The sequence below is a fragment of the Malania oleifera genome, chromosome 5, assembly GCF_029873635.1.
Source record: "Malania oleifera isolate guangnan ecotype guangnan chromosome 5, ASM2987363v1, whole genome shotgun sequence".
NCBI lineage: Eukaryota > Viridiplantae > Streptophyta > Magnoliopsida > Santalales > Ximeniaceae > Malania > Malania oleifera.
In genome coordinates, this window is record NC_080421.1 from 15646010 (window position 1) to 15667196 (window position 21187).

At 37.3% G+C, this 21187-nt stretch overlaps 1 protein-coding gene across 1 annotated transcript in view; it reads right to left on the reverse strand.

The window, feature by feature from the left end:
- Positions 1-1431: 1431 nt before the first annotated feature.
- Positions 1432-21187, reverse strand: part of LOC131156677 (uncharacterized) — a 95572-nt gene continuing 75816 nt past the window's right edge. The window contains exons 10-18 of the mRNA XM_058110541.1: positions 15900-16001; positions 15646-15741; positions 15349-15432; positions 13897-14016; positions 12013-12141; positions 10696-10773; positions 2335-2421; positions 1882-1968; positions 1432-1755 (exon numbers count right to left, since the gene is read on the reverse strand). Coding sequence (XP_057966524.1) covers positions 1705-1755; positions 1882-1968; positions 2335-2421; positions 10696-10773; positions 12013-12141; positions 13897-14016; positions 15349-15432; positions 15646-15741; positions 15900-16001 — 834 coding nt within the window. The 3' untranslated portion in view covers positions 1432-1704. The remainder of the gene's footprint in view (positions 1756-1881; positions 1969-2334; positions 2422-10695; positions 10774-12012; positions 12142-13896; positions 14017-15348; positions 15433-15645; positions 15742-15899; positions 16002-21187) is intronic.

Below are 21187 nucleotides of genomic sequence, written 5' to 3' on the forward strand. Positions count from 1 at the left end.
ATATATCTTATTCAAAGATTTCATAAAAGCTTCATTTTTGCAAATAACTATTTGTTTTAGATCTTTGGAGCAAAGTTGTGTTACATATATTTTTACAAAGATTATTTAGTTGGATTCAATCTTTGAACCATAATTGTCATATCTATATTTATACAAAGATTATTAAAAGACTTTATTGACTACATCACATACACTCATTGAACTTCATATTATATCATTTGAGTATGTATTAGGATTTCAATTGTATTTATTAGCTTGTTAACGAGCGTTTTGAGTTTTGCAAAAAAATTGTAATTATATCATTGTATTAACGGTTCAGGTTGTAAACTGAAATAAGGAGGAAGCTAAACTTCTTGTAAGCAGCGAATTGCAATGGGAAGCTTTGTCCCAATTGAAGGAGCAAGATTAGTAGAATCTTTGAGTGGATTGCTCAAGGTGAGGATGTAGGCCAGATTGGCTGAACCTTGTAAAAACTATTTTTGCATCTCTCTTCCCTCAACTCTTTTAATTTCCGCTTGCACTTAATTCTATGGTTGTTGTGTATGTGTTAACTAGTTAGTACGTAAGTATAGTAATTGGGTAAGATTGATTGATTAATAAATTCACACATTAAAATTGATAAGTTGAAAAATATTGAACTGCACTGCTTGTCATCTAAATTGTACATGTATAGTTATAAGTAGTTCAAAATTAGAACTACACAAATTTTAAAATATCAAATTCACCCCTTCTTGAGATCACACTTAAATTAACAGTGGAACCCTGAGAAAGTTTGACTTAGTAAAAATAAACTTAAAATAACTTTGGAGTAGATATTAAAATTTTAATATTCTCGAATCTATCAGAAGAAATAATCCATGATCACATAAATTGGCAAGAAGAGATTCACATAGCCGACCCCACTTAAAAAGACAAGGACTTGATCTTTTTTTTTTGTTGTTGTATATATTATATATATTAAAAATCTAAATTATACATATATATATAAATATATATATATTAAAATATTAAATCAATTAAATTAAACCGATTTACCTAAAATTCAATTCAATCAATTTTGAGTTCGATTAAATATGAAATTTCAGTCGATTCAGTTAATAATATTTTTTACACAAATTCATCATAGGGGTCGAATGCTCACCCAGTCTAAATTATTGAATTTTGGAAGGACATTTGAGTTTTGTCCTTCACAAGTCAATCTTAAATTTTAAGTTTAGTCTTTTACAAATCAGTCTTACATTTCTTTGTTAGGACATTGAATAAATTGCAAGTACACGTCCACTAGAAGTATCTTACAAAATAAATGATTTAATTTTTTTTTAAAAAACTAAATTTTAGATACTACAATATTTTAACATATTGCCGAAATAACTATTCAATTTTTTCACAAACAATCAAAAAAGCAATAACAGAAATAAAAATCTAAGTGTGTGAACAAACAAGTTTTCATTATTTAGTTTTATACAGTGCGCGCACACAAATAAATCAAAACAGAAAACGGTATCAAACAAGCCCTGAACACTTGAGGGGCTTTGAACTTATTTAACCCTGCCAAAAGCAAGCAACGCCTGGCGTCAATGGGCTCCCTTGGCACTTGACTGGTATAGCAACTTTTCCTGCACTCATATGTTAATATTTACAGCATTACTTTTAAAACTAGAGGAAGCCATATGTCTATAAGTAGTGGTTTCTCAGAGCCACTGCTTAAAGTTTCGCCAGTTGTTGACCGAAGGTTGGGTCAACACAAACAACCACCTGTAAAATTTTCATTTGGAAGAGGCATGTCAGGTGTATGCATCAATGTCAATTCTACTGTGAGAATATCAAAACAAGTTAGAAGCATATAAGAAGGTTGTGTTAAAAGTTAGGAAATAAGCACACCTTGCCCACACTTTTACCGGAATGGAGATGCTCAACAGCATCAGCAACAGCATTGAGGCCCAAAAAACTCTTCGGGTCGACAGCAACCTATTTCAATCAATTTGAGCAAATTGAGGGCATTTTTGCATCACCATGAAGTTCAGCATTGATATAAACAAATGCTATTCTATTTTTTTTGGATTAAAAACAGTATCCCAGGCATTTTTTCCCAGACTAATCTGTTGAAAGGAGAACAAATTGCTGAAAGCAGCAATTAAGTACAAAAGCCTGAGATCAAAAAAGGGAAATCTTAAAAAGCTACGAGAACGAGGGGAAATATAGGCTATCAACTGGTAGTCCAGAGCCTGTTTTTCGGAGGGCAGGGTAATGAAATTTTGAACTGAGGAATCTGTAATGAAAAGAAATAGCACTAATCCATTACATATAAAAAAGGGTACTCAGATATAAGTTTACCTTGAGCTTCCCCAAGGAGAAAAGATGGATAAGCTTGTTCAGATGTTCTTGCCACAAATGAGTATATTGTAGGAGGTAAAAGCCAGCCTGAAAACATTAGCACTGTTGACAAAACTAACCACAAAGGAATCCAAAATTGCAATGAGACTTGTAAAATATTAGAAAATTTATTTCCAGTAGTATGTTCCAAAAATAGAAGTCAAATAGATTTTCTTTTAACAAGGTAGATCGTTTATCATGCAAGGATTTTAAAGTTATTTCAAGTGAAAGTCTAGCCACACAACATAGAGTTGTTAGATATATGCATTAAAAAATGGAAGAAAAAAGATAAAATAAACCAGGGTAAGAGAACTAGGTGGTGGAACTTAAAAGGAGAAAATATAATAAAATTTAAAGATAAAATTATCAAAGATGGATATTGGACTATAGAGGATGGGATAGATAAAAATACTTTTTGGAGTCTATTAAAAAAATAGCAAAAGAAATTTTAAGTGAATCAAGGGAAAGATTCTCGAATAGCAAAGAAAATTAGTGGTGGGATAAAGATGTCCCAAAAACCGTAAAAGCAAAAAAAATTTGGTATAAAACATGGCAAAAATGTAGAAACATGGATAACTTTGAAAAGGATGCGAGAAAAGATGCAAAAAATGTTGTTAGTGAATTAAATACAGATCATTTAATAGTTTGTATGATAGATTAGATACAAAAAAAAAAGGGAAATAGATATATTTAAACTTGCTAAACCTAGAGAAAGGAAGAATAAGGACTTAAGAAATGAAAAAAGCATAAAAAGTAAGGATGATATTGTCTTGGTTAAGGACAAAGACATTAAAGAAAAATGACGAAGTTACTTTAGTAAGTTGTTCAATGAAAACCAAATAAAAGGCTTAAACTTAGATTTGACAAATGAATAAAAGCTAAAAATATGAGATTAATTCACAAAATTAGAGTTAACTAAGTTAAGTTTGCACTAAAAAATATGAAAAATGGGAAAACTATAGAGAACCGAATAACATCCCAATTGAAGTTTGGAAATGTTTAGATGATAACGGAATTACATGGTTAACTAATTTATTTAATATAATTATAAAAACTAAAAAATATGTCAGATGAATGGAGGAAAAGCACTTTAATACTTATATACAAAAAATAAAGGAGATATTCAAAATTGTAATAACTATCGTGGAATTAAACTTATAGTCATACGATGAAACTATGGGAAAGGTTAGTTGAATAAAGATTAAGGTTAGAAACTGTTGGGAATTAAAACAAATTCCGAAACCTGTGAGGAACAAAATAGAGAAAGAATACACGCCAAAGAAAAAATGAATCACACGCACAAGACAGTATTTACGTGGTTAGGCAATTTTGCTTATGTCCACGAAGTTGCAGAGATTTCACTATTATCAAGGAGAAATATTACAGAGAGTGCAGCGGTACAATCCTCTCCCTCTCGCTCCCTCGTGAAGTTTTATCACAAACCCTAATCACCCAAAAGCAATCCGTTTATATGTTGCGCATAGGGTTCCGTTCCGAATGGGCCCAAAAAAATTTTCCCAAGGCTGTTGCCCCTGGACCCCCACAAGTACGGCTTGTGCCGCTTAGTCCATGGAGCGAAGGCTTGGGCCGTATAGAAATCTCTCATTAAGTAAAGGTCAGGTCATCATCCAAATTTAATACAACTAGACTCCACAAAAGCCCAACAAGAAACAAAAGTCTCAAAAAATCAATTTGATTTTATGCCTGGGAGATCTACCACAGAAGCTATATATCTTCTAATAAGATTAACGAAAAAGTTTATAGAAAAGGACTTGCATATTGTATTTATTGACCTAGAGAAAGCATATGATAGGATGCCTAGGGAAGTTCTATTGTGGGTTTTTGAAAAAAAAGGTATATGTAATAAGTATACTGATGTCTTTAAAGATATGTACGATGGAGTAATGACTAGTGTACGGACTATAGATGGAGAAACTAGAGAATTTCCAATCACCATAGGTGTACATCAAGCATTTGCTTTTAGCCCTTCTCTTTTTACTTTAGTGATGGACCAACTGACTAAGAGTATTCAAAATGAGGTTCCATGGTGTATTGTTTGCAAATGATATATATATTAATTGATGAAACTAGGAGCGGAGTAGAGGCTGAGTTAGAATTATGGAGAGAAGCTTTAGAATCTAAAGGCTTTAGGATAAGTAGAAATAAGACAGAATATATGAAATGTAATTTCAGGAATAGTAGGAGGAATATTGGAGACAACGTTAAACTTTATGATGATGAAATAAATGGCACGTGTAGATTTTGATACCTTGGATCTATTGTGCAAGCTGAAGGAGAAATTGAAGATGATGTAATGCATAAAGTTAAAGCAAGTTGGATAAAATGGAGACTTCAAGTGTGTTTTGTGATCATAGAATACCCTTAAAATTAAAAGGGAAGTTTTATAGGACGGTTATAAGACCAGTTATGCTATATGTATCAAAATGTTGAGTGACGAAGAAACAGAATCTCCAAAAAGTAAAAGTTTCCAAGATGAGAATGTTTAGATGGATGAGTGGTATAATACCGAAAGATAAATTAAGGAATGAATATAGGCATGGTAAGTTAGGTGTAACTCCTATAGAAAATAAGATAAGGGAGGGACAAAGATAGTATGGACACTTGCAACGTAGGCCACATAGTGCACCAAGGAGGAAAAGTGAGTTAATTACTATGAGGGAGAGTAGAAGGGGGGATAGACCTAAAATAACCTAAAAGGAGAGAGTGAGTAAAGATTTAATAATCCTGAATCTGTCAAAAGAAATGGTCCATGATCGCATAAATCGGCGGAAAATGATTCATATAGTCGACCCCACCTCGTGGACCTTAAGGCTTGGTTTTGTTGTTTTGTTGTTGTATATTCCAACAAACCCTAAGCGTGTGTTTGGTTCCCCGGCTACACAAGGCTAAGTGCCCTTAGTCTAAGTTTGATGTAATATACAAGAAGAATAAGGCTGGCCAAAAAGAAGGAGCTTAGCCCATTGTCACGGTCCGCCTTTTTCACACCGTTGTGAAGGGCCGTGCGGCGCTAGCTAAAGCACTCTTGCTTAACTAGCCAGCCTTTTGTTTACCAACATTCATCCACGAAGCACTTTCATTAACATTCAATCAGATAGCAGCGGAAATTATAATCAATTCATGAAAGCCGTGGCAACCAAGCAGTAAATATTGAAGCAAACGTAATTCATTAACAAATCCTCCGTTGACATGTTGTACTTAGCGAGGGAGGCAAGTAGGCTAAGCACGTTGACAATTGCTAGTGAGTTTTACAATGATTGATGAACACTCACCCTCCCCTTAAGAGCTTTCTAGGCCATTCTCACTCTAGCACTAGGAAACATCAAAGTGACCGAGGAGTCATACTGCCTTATTTGGCTTACAATGAAAGAAATACTAGAAAATAACCCTACACTAGTATTTACATGATGGAAACCCATCCCAAACACACGAGATAAGCGGTCATAGGCAAGCATAATGCCCTGAACAAGCTTAGCCCGTGACATTCTCCCCCACTTATGCGGTCGACGGCCTCGTAGACTTTTGGCGATAGGTACACTTCAACTTTGTCCACGAATGGCTTCAAATCTTCCGTAGAAATCCAGCTGATTTCTTTGTCATCAAGGCGCTTCCACTTCACTAGGAACTTCTGCCGCTTCTTCCTTGAGGATATGAACTTTCTGCCTGCAAGGATCTCTTCAACATCATGTCTGTCAGGTTGCACTGTCTTCAACTCTACGCTGTTTGACTGACTTCTGCTCAGGTCGTTGGTGTTGGCATTGAATGGCTTGAGGCAATTGACATGAAATTGCGGTTTTCTCTGCTGATCTGCCCACTTCTTCATCTGCTTAGAAGCTTTATCCAGATAGGCTTGGGCAAAGTCTGCATTCTGTCTCCCTTCACTGGTGAAGATGTATGCCTTAGGACTCTTTCGTCTGTACGGCTCGCCCACTGTGTGAGGTAACAGCGGCAGCTGGTCTATAACAAGCTCAAAAGGGCTCTTTTTGGTTGTTGAGCGCCTTTGGGCATTGCCCCAGAATGGAGCCACATCAAGTAGTTGCACGCCATTCTTCTGGTTGTCGTTGACAAAATGGCACAAGTACTTATCTAGCAGCTCTCTGAATCTCTTCATCTGCTCATCTGTCTGTCGATCATGACTCGAAGAGATGTCAAGACGTGACCTGAATATCCTGAAAAACTCTGTTAAGAAGTTGTCAGCGAACATTAAATCTTGGTCACAAATAATAACTTGGGGAAAACCCCAATGTTTCACAACAGTCACAAGGAACAATTGTGTCGTCCCCTCTGCCGAACAGTACTTTGGTGCGGCCATGAAAGTACCATACTTCTTCCGCTCCCCCTTGTCTTGTTGGCAAGTGAGACAAGTTTTGGTATAATTAACCACATCATCCCGCGTGTGCGGCCAATAATACCTTCCCAGTAGTCCTGTCATTGGAGTCATTCTCCGCGAATACCCCTTAACGAACTTCCTGCAGTAACCAGTAAGGCCAAGAAAGGAACGCAACTCCTTCACTGTCGTGGGGATCTTCCGTTCTTGAATCCTCCTTACCTTCTCCATACCCCTCCGGATACGACCTTGTTCAACGACTTGACCAAGGAATTTGTTGCTCCACCGAGCGAAAGAGAAATTCTCCTTCTTCAAATTCAGACTGTTTCCCTTCAGCCTGTCGAACACCTTCCGTAGATGCTCTTCATGTTTCCTCTGAAACGACACCGATGCTCCCAACGGTGTTTTGGAAGGGCGAACGCATCCCGCTTCCACTTCATCAAGCTGTTTCCCCAACTCTACTATCTCTCTAGGCGCAATCCAACATGGCCTTTTAGTAGGTGATTTCACTCCTGATAACAACTCGATCTCTTGCTCCACAGTCCGTCGTGAAGGCAAATTTTGAGGCAGCTTATCCAGCAACACCTCCTTATCCTCATCCAACACCGCTTGGATGGTCGTAGGCTCCATCTCTTGGCCTACTTCTTTGTCTACCACCACCGTGGCTAGACGTGTCTGCTCACCCTGACCCAATCCTTCATTGAGTTGTATGGCTGAAAGGGACTTCCCTTCGTCTCCTTTCATTGCAACGACTTGCACCATGCACGAGTGATCTCCCATCAGACACAGGGAACCAGCCGAAGGCATCAGCACTGCCCTCGTCCCCATTAGGAACTCCGTTCCTAGAATGACTGGATAGTCATCCAATGGCACCACTGTGAAATTCGCATGACCTTCCCACTGTCCAAGCTTTATAACCACTTGCTTGGCTACTCCCAGAGTAGGCTGGGCTACAGAGTTAACTGCTTTCACGCGTCCTGTATCCTTCTCTAAGGATAAGTTGAGTCTTCCTGCTTCCAACTGCGAAACAAAATTATGAGTAGCCCCCGTATCCACCATAGCGCGAGTACTCTTCCCATTTATCCTCAAGTCCACAAACATTAACCCTTTTGCTCGTGTAACTTTCGGCATTTTGGCCTGCTTTTCCAATGCGTTCACTAACCGCACTGAACCCACCCTCGGGGCTTCATCCTCTTCCCCATCGTCTTCCACTGCCTGTTCTACAATGGAAGCCTGTAAGGCATTAAGTGATGCTTTGTGAGGGCACTCAAAAACTCTATGAGGACCTCGACACAAGAAACACTCAATTTTACTCTTCCCCTTTCCATTGGGTGTGTTGAACCCTCGAGACGACGAAGCTTCTTGTGAGGTTGATGAATTAGGGTCGGCTCCCCCACTCTTGGGTTTGCCATTCTTGAAAGACTTTCCACCGTTTCCCTCTCCGCCAAACCGTTTGGACGAAGTGGTCTCATCACCAGCGTAGTCTGTCAAGCGTTCTGCAGCCGCTTGTGCAGTTGACAAGTCTTGAACCCTTTGTCTATGAAGTTCAGTTCTTGCCCACGGTTTCATCCCCTCTAGAAAATAGAACAACTTGTCCTTCTCCGACATATCCCGAATATCCAACATTAAAGCAGAAAATTGTTTCACATAGTCACTGATTGACCCCGTATGCTTGAGATCTCTCAGTTTTCTCCTTGCATTATACTCAACGTTCTCAGGAAAGAATTGGGCCTTGAGCTCTCTCCTCAAGTCTGCCCAACTATCAATCACACAGTTTCCATTTTCAATTTCTCTGTACTTGGTACGCCACCACAGTTTGGCATCACCAACCAAGTACATTGTTGCAGTATCCACCTTTGCCTGTTCTGAGGCCATCCTCACAACACGAAAGTACTGCTCCACATCAAACAAGAAGTTCTCTAACTCCTTGGCATCTCGGGCACCCCCATACGTCCTGGGTTCTGGCACCTTGGTTTTGCTAACTCCCGGAGTGTTGGAGTTCCCCATAGCAAGAACCATCACATTTACCTTTGCATCCAGATCTGCCATCCGGGCTTGCAAAGTTTCCACAGTGTGGCGAAAGTCCTCTGACATGTCGCCTATCAAACCTGCTTGATGTTTTTGTGATCCCCTCACTTCATCAACAAGTTCTCTCATCTGGGCCACCTCCGCGGCCATAGTGTTGGTTGACTCTTCAACCTGTGCTTCCAGCACGCTGATCCTCTCAGCATTGTTTGGTGCCATGGTCACTTACCAAAGCTTTCCAAACCCAACAACGAAGGCAATCGAATTCACGTAGCACTTCAACCTTGGGCTCTCACCAAGTGTCACCGACTTGGGCTCTGATACCAAATGTCACGGTCCGCCTTTTTCACACCGTTGTGAAGGGCCGTGCGGCGCTAGCTAAAGCACTCTTGCTTAACTAGCCAGCCTTTTGTTTACCAACATTCATCCACGAAGCACTTTCATTAACATTCAATCAGATAGCAGCGGAAATTATAATCAATTCATGAAAGCCGTGGCAACCAAGCAGTAAATATTGAAGCAAACGTAATTCATTAACAAATCCTCCGTTGACATGTTGTACTTAGCGAGGGAGGCAAGTAGGCTAAGCACGTTGACAATTGCTAGTGAGTTTTACAATGATTGATGAACACTCACCCTCCCCTTAAGAGCTTTCTAGGCCATTCTCACTCTAGCACTAGGAAACATCAAAGTGACCGAGGAGTCATACTGCCTTATTTGGCTTACAATGAAAGAAATACTAGAAAATAACCCTACACTAGTATTTACATGATGGAAACCCATCCCAAACACACGAGATAAGCGGTCATAGGCAAGCATAATGCCCTGAACAAGCTTAGCCCGTGACACCCATCTATGTGGGACAAGGCTGGCTGGTTCCCCTCATCATCCAAAGGGGCTAAGCAAAAATAGAAAGATGATTATGCCCTCATCATCACAAAAATCGATGACTAATGAAAACATATACCATCATCTTCTACCCTAGTCACCGGAGGCATTGGCAAAGTTCTCTATGCCATGATCATCACAGATACATCATCTTTGTAGATCTATCCTCCCAAAGCTGATTGGTGAAAATGCACAGGACTGAAATTGAGAAACCATGCTGGAGTTGAAGATCAAAATTCAAAACCCTAGGCCAATCTATGTGAATAAGAGAGGGAAGAAGGGCGGAGACTACCCCTACATTTTATAGATGGCAAACTGAACACTAAATAAGATGAAGCCAAAGACCATCCCTATTTTTTTTTTATAAAAGGAATATGTATTATAAGCAAGGTTTCATATATTTTATATCCTAAAAGATAAACAATAATTCAAAATTTTTAAAGAGTCCATAGTTTTGGTTTTAGATAGCAAAAGAATATATTAGCATTTAAGAGAAAGTGGTGTTAAGAATTTGGCAATGCTTTCTCATCTTTTACACTTACACAATAAACAATAATACAAAATTTCAATAACTTCAATAGAATCAATGTTTGTGGTTTTAAGTTCTGACCTTATGGTAAGATCTTACAAAGATAATAAGTATGGAAAGCATGTAGAAGTTTTTTTTTTCTCCTTTAAATTTTTAATATGTATCTACATCAATGCATGCTGAAAAGATCATAAGAGAATACCTCTATTTTTTTACCAGGCTTCCCTTACAATTATGCATATTGTAGATATTCATTTCACAAAAATTTTAAAGTAAACAAATTTCTTTTTAAATGTATTACTATAAGCTCAGCCTAATACAATAAATTGTTATGTCTAACTTGTCACCCAAGACATATAGTGCAATATTATCTTATGATGGGGATAATGGTTTAAAATATTTATCAGTTAAATTATGAAGTAATGATCCCCAGTGATGTGAAAAGTTGATTACGCATACAAAAGACAGAAAAAGCAGAGTATAATTGGAAAAAATTCAGATTATTACAGCAGCAATTTTTCTAGTAGCTCCATACCAGAGTCAAGCTTTTTTTCAGAATCTTTTCACAGAGCCCTGTGTAATTCAATGGTTTCCATCCATGCTCTCCTTGATACTGAAACCAGAATGAGTTAATTCATTGTCTGTAAAATATAACAGACAAGATCCAACAAATGCACACTTGACCAAAACATACAACAATTAAAAAAAAATGATATTGCTGCATACAACAGTTTTGAAGGCAAGCATTGACCCAACAGTAAGGGTGTTGCACTGAAATCTGGGGGGTACAAGTTCATCTCATGCAAACAGCTTGTACAAAGATGGAGTTAGAGAGTGCAACTGCATATATATCATGTTCCCAAACCCCTAAGATATGACATGGGGAGCCTTGTGCACCAGGTGTTGAATTTTATTTGATGGCAAACCTTGACCCAATGGCAAGGGTTATGCTGTATTACCCAATTTCAAAGGAAATGGGTTGAAGTCATGGGAAGTAGAAACAACTCTCCAAAATAGAGGAGGCAAGGCTGCATGCATCATGCCCACTCATATGGTCATACCCTTAATATGATGTGGGTGCACTAGGTGTCTTTTTAAGGTTGAGTGACTTAAATAAATTTGATGACATCACCGCAATCCTAATTATCAAATTTTCAAGCCAAGCTCCATGGCCCCAGGTTATCAAGAACCAAGACAGAACATGAGGTACATTCTCAAAAATTAAATAGGAACAAGAAAAAGATCATACAACTATATTTTAGTTCTAGCTATGTAAGTGGTCAGCATCTTCTTTCCTTTTTTTTTCCCCTGTTTTGGTGCTTTTTGTTCTAAGGTGGTTAGCACAATGACCATAAGAAACAAAAAAATGCCCAATGCTTACGCCCCACAATGATGGAAACCTTTCCTGCAATACTATGATGCCCTAATGATTGCTCTAACTGTCAGCTCATAGTTAGATAAACTGAAGTAAACAATCGGCTTTTGTTTTCCAGGCTTATCAAGTGACTCGGAGCAGTTTCTTAAGCAATGTTCTGGGTTTCACGACATGCCGTAGCCCAATTTTCCAAGTTCCACATCTCCTCAAGTTTGCTTAGCCCCCAGGTTTGACAGTTCAAGCCGAGTGCTTGAAGATTTTTGAAACAATGAATAAATAAATTATCAATCATGATTTGCAACTTGAAGCCCCTGCTTTGGCAATACTGAATAGTGAACACCCAAGCATGATTCATGGGTTTTCACTGTTCTCTCTTATTTTTGTTCTTTCATGTTACAAGGAGAAAAACTCAACAAAAACAGAAAGTACATTAAATGAACCATTCATGCACGAAGCTCATAAAGAAAAAGAAATAACCTGTGAAATCATTCCAATCACAATGAGTCGTCCATGAACTGCCAAAGCATTCAAGCACAAATCAAACATCTCACCACCAACAGACTCATAGATGATGTCAACACCTTTGGGGAATTCTTTCTTCAGAACCTGCAAGGTTTAAAACTATACTTACCCGTACAAATAAATAACAGAAAAAAGAAATGAAATGATTCCTAAAGGCTCCTTGAATAAAATTTCTGCAGAGATATTCACCTGCAAGAAAATATGTAAGAAAACAGCAAATCGAGAACTACTGGACTAGGCCCAGCTCTCACCCTAAGAAAACAGAACAAGAATGATAATGATGAAGAAAAGAAGACAAGAAGATCAGAGAAGGACTGAGAGTGTAAACGAAGAAATAGTACAAAGAGATTGTGGGGTCACCCAACTACCATTTTTTCTAAACAAATCTCCATCACATACACTGAGGTGGAAGTCATTTGTGGCCTGCATGGCAAGCTTGGGTCGCTGTGTGATCTGGAGTTTAGGTGCAACGGTAAGGTTATCGCTATGTGACCTGGAGGTCATTGGTTAAAGGCGTGGAAACAGCTTCTTGTAAAAATGCAAGGTAAGGCTGCGTACCATAGACCCATTATGATCCACCCCTTCCCTAGACCCCGCATACGCGGGAGCTTTGTGCACCGGGCTGCCCTTTCTTAAGGCAGCTTGGGTCACACCATAGCAGACACATGTTCAAGTTAATCATATTTGAATAATTTTTTTTATTTGAAAGCAAATTTTTCGTTTATTAATTATACTTTATATTTATTTATTTCTAAATAAGAAGAAAAAAAAAAACCTATATCTAATTTGCTCCACCGCGTGTCTCTATCACCGCCATCACCCTGCTGCTGAAGCCACTGTTGCTAACTCTTTCTGGCCACCATGGTCTCATTGCCTGACCACAATGCAGTCTCTTTTAGCCTCCACTCGCTGCTCCAGTGAGTGCTCTCTCTCTCTCTCCCCCCCCCCCCCCTTTTTTTCCTTCCCTTATCCTCCTTGTTTAAAACATTGTCCCAACACATTGCTCCACTGAGAGCTGAATGCTGATGATGATGATGATGAAGACAACCTGAGGGGGCCTGAAATTCCTTGTAGAATTTCTTCTTGGGTGCAAAAATTGGAAAGTAGTCCAAAATTCTAGACTGACCCTTCTAGCTCAAATGGGAGCAAAGGCTGCACTAATGGGACAAAAGTTGGAACAGTCTCTTTTGTTATATATTTATTCCCTCCTGTTTCCTAGCACACGCCCTCCATTCATTCTCTCTCTCTGCCCCTCCGCTCTCACTCAATCAAGATTAGAATTATAGAATATGATCAAAAGGGTTGAAGTTGAGAGCAATAGCAGCTTAACTATCTGGAGGGCCTTTTCCCTGGTTCACCTTAAATAACAAATACACAAAAACCCAGAGACGCACAATGATCCTCCACTCTAAACAGGTACTAAGAGAAGAATCTAAAGCTTCCACAGTTCCACAACACCCTCTGCAGAAATCAGATCTTTCCAGGAACATGTATATTGCATCAACCCACCAAAGGCAAGCCATTTGCAGTACTGAATTGCATTAAAAAAAAACAGATGAAAAAAAAAATCAGAAAGGCAGACGTCAAAATACATTTGATTGAGTCTTTATAGGAGTGGTCAGATCTTCAACAGAATAAGCCCAACGAAAAGATAGGATCCCACTCCTCTCTGGATCTTTTAATAATTGAATAGTAGTAAGTTTAATACGATTGTGAGCATGTAATTCAGGTCCTGTGAGAAAATAGAACATGGATAACTATGAATTATGGAGCAGATGCACAGAAATTGAAGGCCACCCCATTCCAAACCCTTAAAAAGAGGGGATTAAGAAATCGCACTGTTTTAATGTCTTCAGATTTATAGTCTATGACTCGATCAACTCCCAAATCTTTCAAAAGCATAGCTTTTTCCTTGCCTCCACAAGTTGCAACCACAGTATGGCCTGCTAATTTGGCAAGCTGCAATGACAGCAATTGTAATTAGCAACCATCATATCACCATGATGAAAGAATAAGAAGACTGTTATGGGAAAACAAGGAAAAATTATATATTTAGAAAGAATAACAAAATGAGCATGGTAATAATCACAGCATCACAGAGCTCAAGAATGCCCATGAAGAGCTGATCTAATTTTGTAAGTGTCAATAGTTGAAATATAGTCTGCGAACTGCCCTGCACTGATTTATTGGTATAAAATTTCAAAACATGCCCCTCACGCATCTTCAATGTCTACATTTATTGGCAATGTGAAAGATAAAGACACCAGGCAAAACATGGAAGGAGTTGTGTGTCTATGCCTTTCTTTGTGCACAAATGTATATTTTTTACTGTAAGAAATGTGCACTAATCTTGTAAGTTTTAAACCAATTTACTTCATCATCGCTCTTATAACTTTTTTTTTTGTCTAATTTTGTCAGTGTCAATAGTTGAAATAGTGTCTGCGGACTGCAGTATTAATGTCGCTGCCCTGCACTGATTTATTGGTATAAAATCTCAAAACATGTCCCCCCCTCAATGTCTAGATTTATTGGCAACGTGAAAGATAAAGACACGAGGCAAAACATGGAAGGAGTTGTGTATCTATTCTTTTCTTTGTGCACAAGTGTATATTTCTTACTGTAAGAAATGTGCACTGATCTTGTAAGCCTTAAACCAATTTACTTCATCATCACTGTTTTAACTTATTTTTTCAGAAAAACTGCTTTCATGGAAAAGCTAAAATAGTTCAGCAATCAGTGTTCACCAAAAAGCTCCTATAGATCATATTCCAAAGCGTCATTATCTCCCCATGTTCTATCCCACTCCTCCAACCCCTTGCTCTTTTCTCTTCCTAGACAACAAGGCTTGTATGATACACATCTTATGTGGAAATATGAAAAAAATTTTAAAAGATCACTATAAGTAAGAACTTTTATGGGGATAAATAAAAATTTTTAATAAAAAAAACCACAAACAAATATGCGTCCAGAATATTGTTCCTAGGGAAAAAAAAAATAACTATGCTCTATAAAAAGAGGTTAATTGACAAAGAAAAAGCAGGTAAAAACCAAGCTACAGAGATAATCATTAGAAAAAATAATAAACAAAATAAGAAATATATATATAGGAGAAAGTGATTGGTCTCATTGCACCAACCAGACAAAGTAAATAAATGCACCAAGACACTGCCTCTGTTCAGGAATTTGGTGGTTTACACAATTGCACTAACAAATAAATATTGTATATATGTGATGAGATGAAACATTGAGAAAATTATTTACAGAAATCAATTTGTATGTTCAAAAGTAAACCTGGACTGCAAATTGTCCAGTCCCTCCAGCAGCAGCAGTGACAAGAACTACTTTTCCAGATTCCATTTGTTCCATTTGGCCTGCCTACAAGTTCCATAAAAGAACAATGTCATGAGATGTTACATGAAGCATCTGAATGAAGAATATTAGACAATACACCCAGTTCAAAAGGCCAAAAAATCAATACAATGATCAATCATATTTTTCCTTATGTTGGAAGAGGGATTTAAGTAGGTAAGTGACATAACATTTTGGACAAGAAAATAACCAAAGCTGATGAAGAGATAAGCACTAAACCTTATCTAAAGCAATTGAGGCTGTAAGTCCTGAAGTTAGCATTGCAACAACTTCTGGAACTGGCCTTGCCACTGGAATGATGTGTTTTGAAGGAACCTAAACATTTATTTAAAAATTAAAAAAAAAAAAAAAAAAGGAAGAAAACAAAGGTTCAAAAATGAGAATTAAGGAGCAATGGAAACTTAAGAAGATTATGTAGCAAAATTAGAAATCAATTCAAGAACAATATTAACATTTTTTTGGAGACAGTGTACCATTATAAATTCAGCATAACTTCCAAAAGCTAATACAGCAGCAGGAGTGCCAACTTTCAAGTCATTGACGAAATCCCCTACTGCAGCTATTACCCCCACAGCCTGCAATATTGAGAGATCAAAGTAAATGATATCATAAAATTCACTCTCAAGTTTCGACTAGCAATCAAAGCTCTAAATTTAGTAGTTAACACCCATCAAATTCAAGCTGAATACATATTGGCTAGCATCAGAACAAAAAGGCCATAATATGAACAGAGATCAACTGCTATTTCTTTCAGGAATTCATCAAAATATTTGATTCACCAAAATTTAAACCTCGCAAATGCACAAGTGGAGCACATAGTATTCTCGTGCACCCACACAACATGCCCTGGATACTAATATAGAAGAACTATAGAGATAAACTGTAAAATAAATATCAAGAAGTATGAAAAAAAAAATTGAAAATAATAAACTCTCCTTGCAAAACGGGTTGCAGCTAAAACAATAAAAACATTTTTCTTTAGAAGACAGCTTTTTGACCTCAAAGAAGAAGAATACTTTGAATAGAGTCCAGGAGTGTCGTTTTTTTTTTCTTTTTTTTTCTTATAAGCAAATGAAGAGATTTCATTGAGTGGAGGCCTTGGATCAACAGTAACTGTTTGCTCCTTCGTGACTAGGTTGATGGGTTCAAGTCCAAGGAAACAGCTTCTCGGCATAAAAGCAAGGTAAGGCTGCCTACATTGTGACAACGGCCTTTCCCCTACCCTTGCAAAAAAAAAAAGGAGCCTTGTGGCCCAGGGATGCCCCTTTTTAAAGGAAGAGATTTCATTAATAGGAGAAGAATTTACAAAAAAGCAGAAATAAGACATCTCCCGAATTGTGGAACAAATCAGAAGGAAAAAACTAAAAACAACAAAGAAAGAAAAGGAAGGTCAAAAGATTCCTCCAATCTCACTGTATTCCAGAAAGCTAACTCTCTTAAAACACCAAACCCAATGCACCACAAAGAGGCCAAGTAGTGAACCTTTTCCCAAACCAGCTGCCAATTCAAATTTTTCCCCAAAAAGATCCGTGCATTATGCTCCAACCATAAACCCCACAACACTAGAAAAATACCAAAATTTCCATAACACAGCCCTATCCTTCCTCCTTCCAAAACCCTCAAACGAAGTAGCCAACAGTTCCTCCACTGATACAAGACGAACCCAATTTTCTCCATAACACCTAATAACTTATTCCAAATCCACAAAGAAAAATCACAATGCCAAAAAAGATGAGATGCTGTCTCAGAATTCTTAATGTACAGCATACAAACAACTGGAGTTAAGAGTCTTTAAAAGTCTCCTGATCTGCAGCAAGCTATTGGTATTGATTTTATTAAGCACAACCAAACTAACAATTACCTTAATTTCGAGCGATTATTTGGCCTTCCAAATAAATGAATATAGAGGGAAAAGGTGTTGGGACAGATTAAGAACTCATAAATGATTTGCAAGAATGAACCCCAGAATGATCTAAAACCAAGACCAAACATTCCTGCCTAAAGAAAGATGACGATTATTTCATAAAGACAAGAAGGAAGATAACTCCACCAGATCTCTATTGTTAAGAGATCTCCTGAAATGAAATTCCAAGAGACAAAAGGGCCAACGAAATCATCCACAAAGAAGGAAATAACACTATCTTCCGTGAGCTCAATCGGAAGAGATGAGAAAAACATGTGGATAAGACATCATTCCCCAGCCACAGGTCCACAAACGAAACTAAGAACCACTCCCCAATAAAAGTTAAATCTGAGAGACAGATCTCCATAGACTCTCCAAAGAAAATCTTAAAGTAACACTGGTATCCCAACCATTTCTCATTCAATCAAAACTTGCTTCTAATAACTCTATGCCCAAGGGAAGAATCTTATAGGGGAAAACACCATAACCATTTAGCTAAAAGAGTGGTGTCTTTAGACACCAACTTTCCAAGACCCAGCCCTCCCTTCTTTCTAGACCTGCAAACCTCTTTCCAATTTACCAAATGATCCCTACGATCCCCAACTCCAGACCTCAAGAAGTCTTTCATAATTCTCTCAATCTTACCAGCAATCCCCACTCAAATCTTAAAGAAAAATAATATTAGCGAATACTATACAGACAAGCCTGAAAAAGAGAAAAAAGCCACTTTCTAGCCATTTAAATGGTTCGCCACCCTTTCCACTACCAACAACAACAAACCAAACCTTAAGACCCATTAGGTGGGGTCGGCTACTTCTGCCAATTTACATGATCATAGGCAATTTCTGCCGACAAATTCAGGGCTATTAAATCCTTATTATCTGATTCCTAATTATTTTAGGTCTACCTCTATCCCTTCTGTTAGCCCTCACTAACTAGCTCAGTCTTCTTTACTAGCACACTATTTGATCTACGTTGCAGATGCTCAAACCATTAAAGTCACCCCTCCCTTATCTTATCTTCTACAAGAGCTATCCCTAATTTACTACAAACAGTTCATTCCGTAGTTTATCTTTTAGGCTATAATGCTCATCCACCTTAGCATTCTCATCTCGGCAACTTTTACTTTTTTGATATGTTGTTTCTACTAGTCCAACTTTCTGATCCATATAGCATAGCTGGTCTTACAACCATATAGAACTTCCCTTTTAATCTTAGTGTATTCTACAATCCCACAACACACTCAAAGCACTTCTCCATTTTCCTCAACCTGCTTTTGACTCTATGTTTTATGTCTTCTTCAATTTCTCCTTTAGCTTGCATATTAGATCCAAGATATAGAAATTTACTAGTTTTATTGATTTCTTGACCATCAAGTTTAACCTTTTATCCAATATTCCCCCTACTATAACTAAAAATACATTTCATATATTAGGTCTTATTTCTACTTATCCTAAAACCATTAGATTCTAAAGCTTCTCTCCATAATTCTAACTTAGATTCTACTCCACTCTCCACTACTAGTTTCATCATACACCCAACACCATAGAACCTCATTTTGGATACTCTTAGTGAGTTCATCATTAAAGCAAAGAGATAAGGGCTCAAAGCATATCCTTAATGTACACCTATTGTGATTGGAAACTCCCTAGCCTCTCAACTAGTCATACTCCATCATGCATATCTTTAATGAAATCAATATACCTACTACATACACCCTTTTTTTTTCCTAAAACCCAACATAGAACTTTCCTAGGTACCTTATCATATGTTTTCTCTAAGTCAATAAAAACATATGCAAGTCCTCCTTTTTCCTAAATTTTTCTATTAATCTTCTTAAAAGATATATAGCTTCTGTAGTAGATCTCCTAGGCATAAAACCAAATTAATTTTTTGATACCTTCATTTCTATCCTTAATCTTTGGTCAACTACCCTTTCTTATAACTTCATTGTATAACTCGAAAGTTCAATTTCACAATATTTATTGCAACTTTGAACATCACTATTTTTGTATATAGGAATTAAAGTGTTTTTCCTCCATTCGTCTAGCATTTTCTTAGTCTTAATAATTACCTTTCCACTACTGAATTCCAAAAATTGCAAACTAGGATTACCCCCGAAGAGGCCCCTAAATAAGTCAAAGACCAATCCAATAATTCAAACCCCACATCAAAGGACCACTCACTAGCACGCTCAACAAGCACATTTTGTAGCTGCTAAACCACTTTTCCTCGACACCCTCTTAGAAACTTTTAAAAAAAAAAAAAAAAAAAATCTTCCACAAGAAGGGCTATGATTATTCAAAAAAAATTGTGTCACCAACAAATTTAAGACGATAAATCACCATTTCCTCTATCCCTAATACCAACTCTTTCACCAAACCCCAATCCACTTCCATATCCACCATCCTACTAACATCAACTACTAGGACAAACAAAAAGGGGAAAGGGGGTTTCCTTGTCTGATACCTCTCAAAGCCCAAAATACAACTTGGGTTCACCATTCACAACTACCAAGAACCACACATTAGACAAACATCCCTCATCCACCAGCGCCAACTATCTCCAAAACCCTTTCTCACAAAGATTTTATTCAAGAAACTCCAACAAATTCTGTCATAAGCATTCTCAAAATCTAATTTGAAAATGAACCCCCTCTTCTTTCTCCTATGAATATCCTCTATCACCTCATTAGCCACCAAATTAGCATCCACTATTCATCTTCCCCCGATAAACGAACTTTAAGCAGTAAATGTAGTCTTATTTAGCACCACCCTCAACCAGTTAGCTAGTACTTCGGTGATCTTATAAACACTAGAGACTAGACTTGTAGTGATCCAAAAATAAAAATAAAAATAAATTAATTAAATTAAATTAAATAAATAAATGATGAAATAAAATTTAAATTTAAAATTAAATTAAATTGAATTAAATAATTAAATAAATTAAATAATTAATTAAGTAATGTTAATCATTAATTAAATTATATAACATAACATAACATATTAATATATAATAATATACTATTATAATATATAATATATAAAGAAAAAAGTAATTCTCCTGAAGCTTCTAAGCTTCAGGAGATGAATTTGGGAAGCACAAAGAAACTCACGCCCCCCCCCCCTCTGAAATATTTTCCTGCACCCAGCTCCAACTCCTTCCGTCTCCGTCTCTCTCTCTCTCTCTCAATTTCTCAGCGGATTTGCAACGGATCGGAAAACGGAAGGTGCCGTTGGATTCCTGGTTCCGCTGCCAACATTTCTACTGGAGTAGATTTGTCGTGGGAACGGCTTAGACACTGCTCTTAGGAAAAGGTAATTTTTCCCTATATTCCTTATTTCTTTGTAAATATGCGGTTAAATCGACAATCGGGCACCACCACGTGATCCTAATCACGGTTGTCATCATTTTGACATAGGTAAACTTCCAATTGGGATTTTCTAGACCCCACTCCAAAGCGAGAGTGGGATTTGAAAATTTTGGCAAATTGGGTATATTTGCAGGTATTACTATTTATTTGGGAATTATGGCCCTAGAAAATATTTAAATAGTATTTTATAGGAATAATTTATTGGAATTAGGAATTTAATTTCAGAGTCCAGGTAAGCCCCGCAGGCATCTTTTCAGGGTCCCTGTTGGCGTAGTGCAAGAAATCAGGTAAGGGGAAAAATATATATTAAATCAGAATTTTTATGAATTAAATGAAAAATAAATTGTGTTATATGTACGTGTAAATTTTTCGGTATGGGTTTAAAATGCCAACCATTTAAATTATGTTTTTTCTGAATTTAGGACTGTTTATTAGATATGTATATGTGAAATTGAACTGATGAAAGTGAAATATTTTTCAGAATA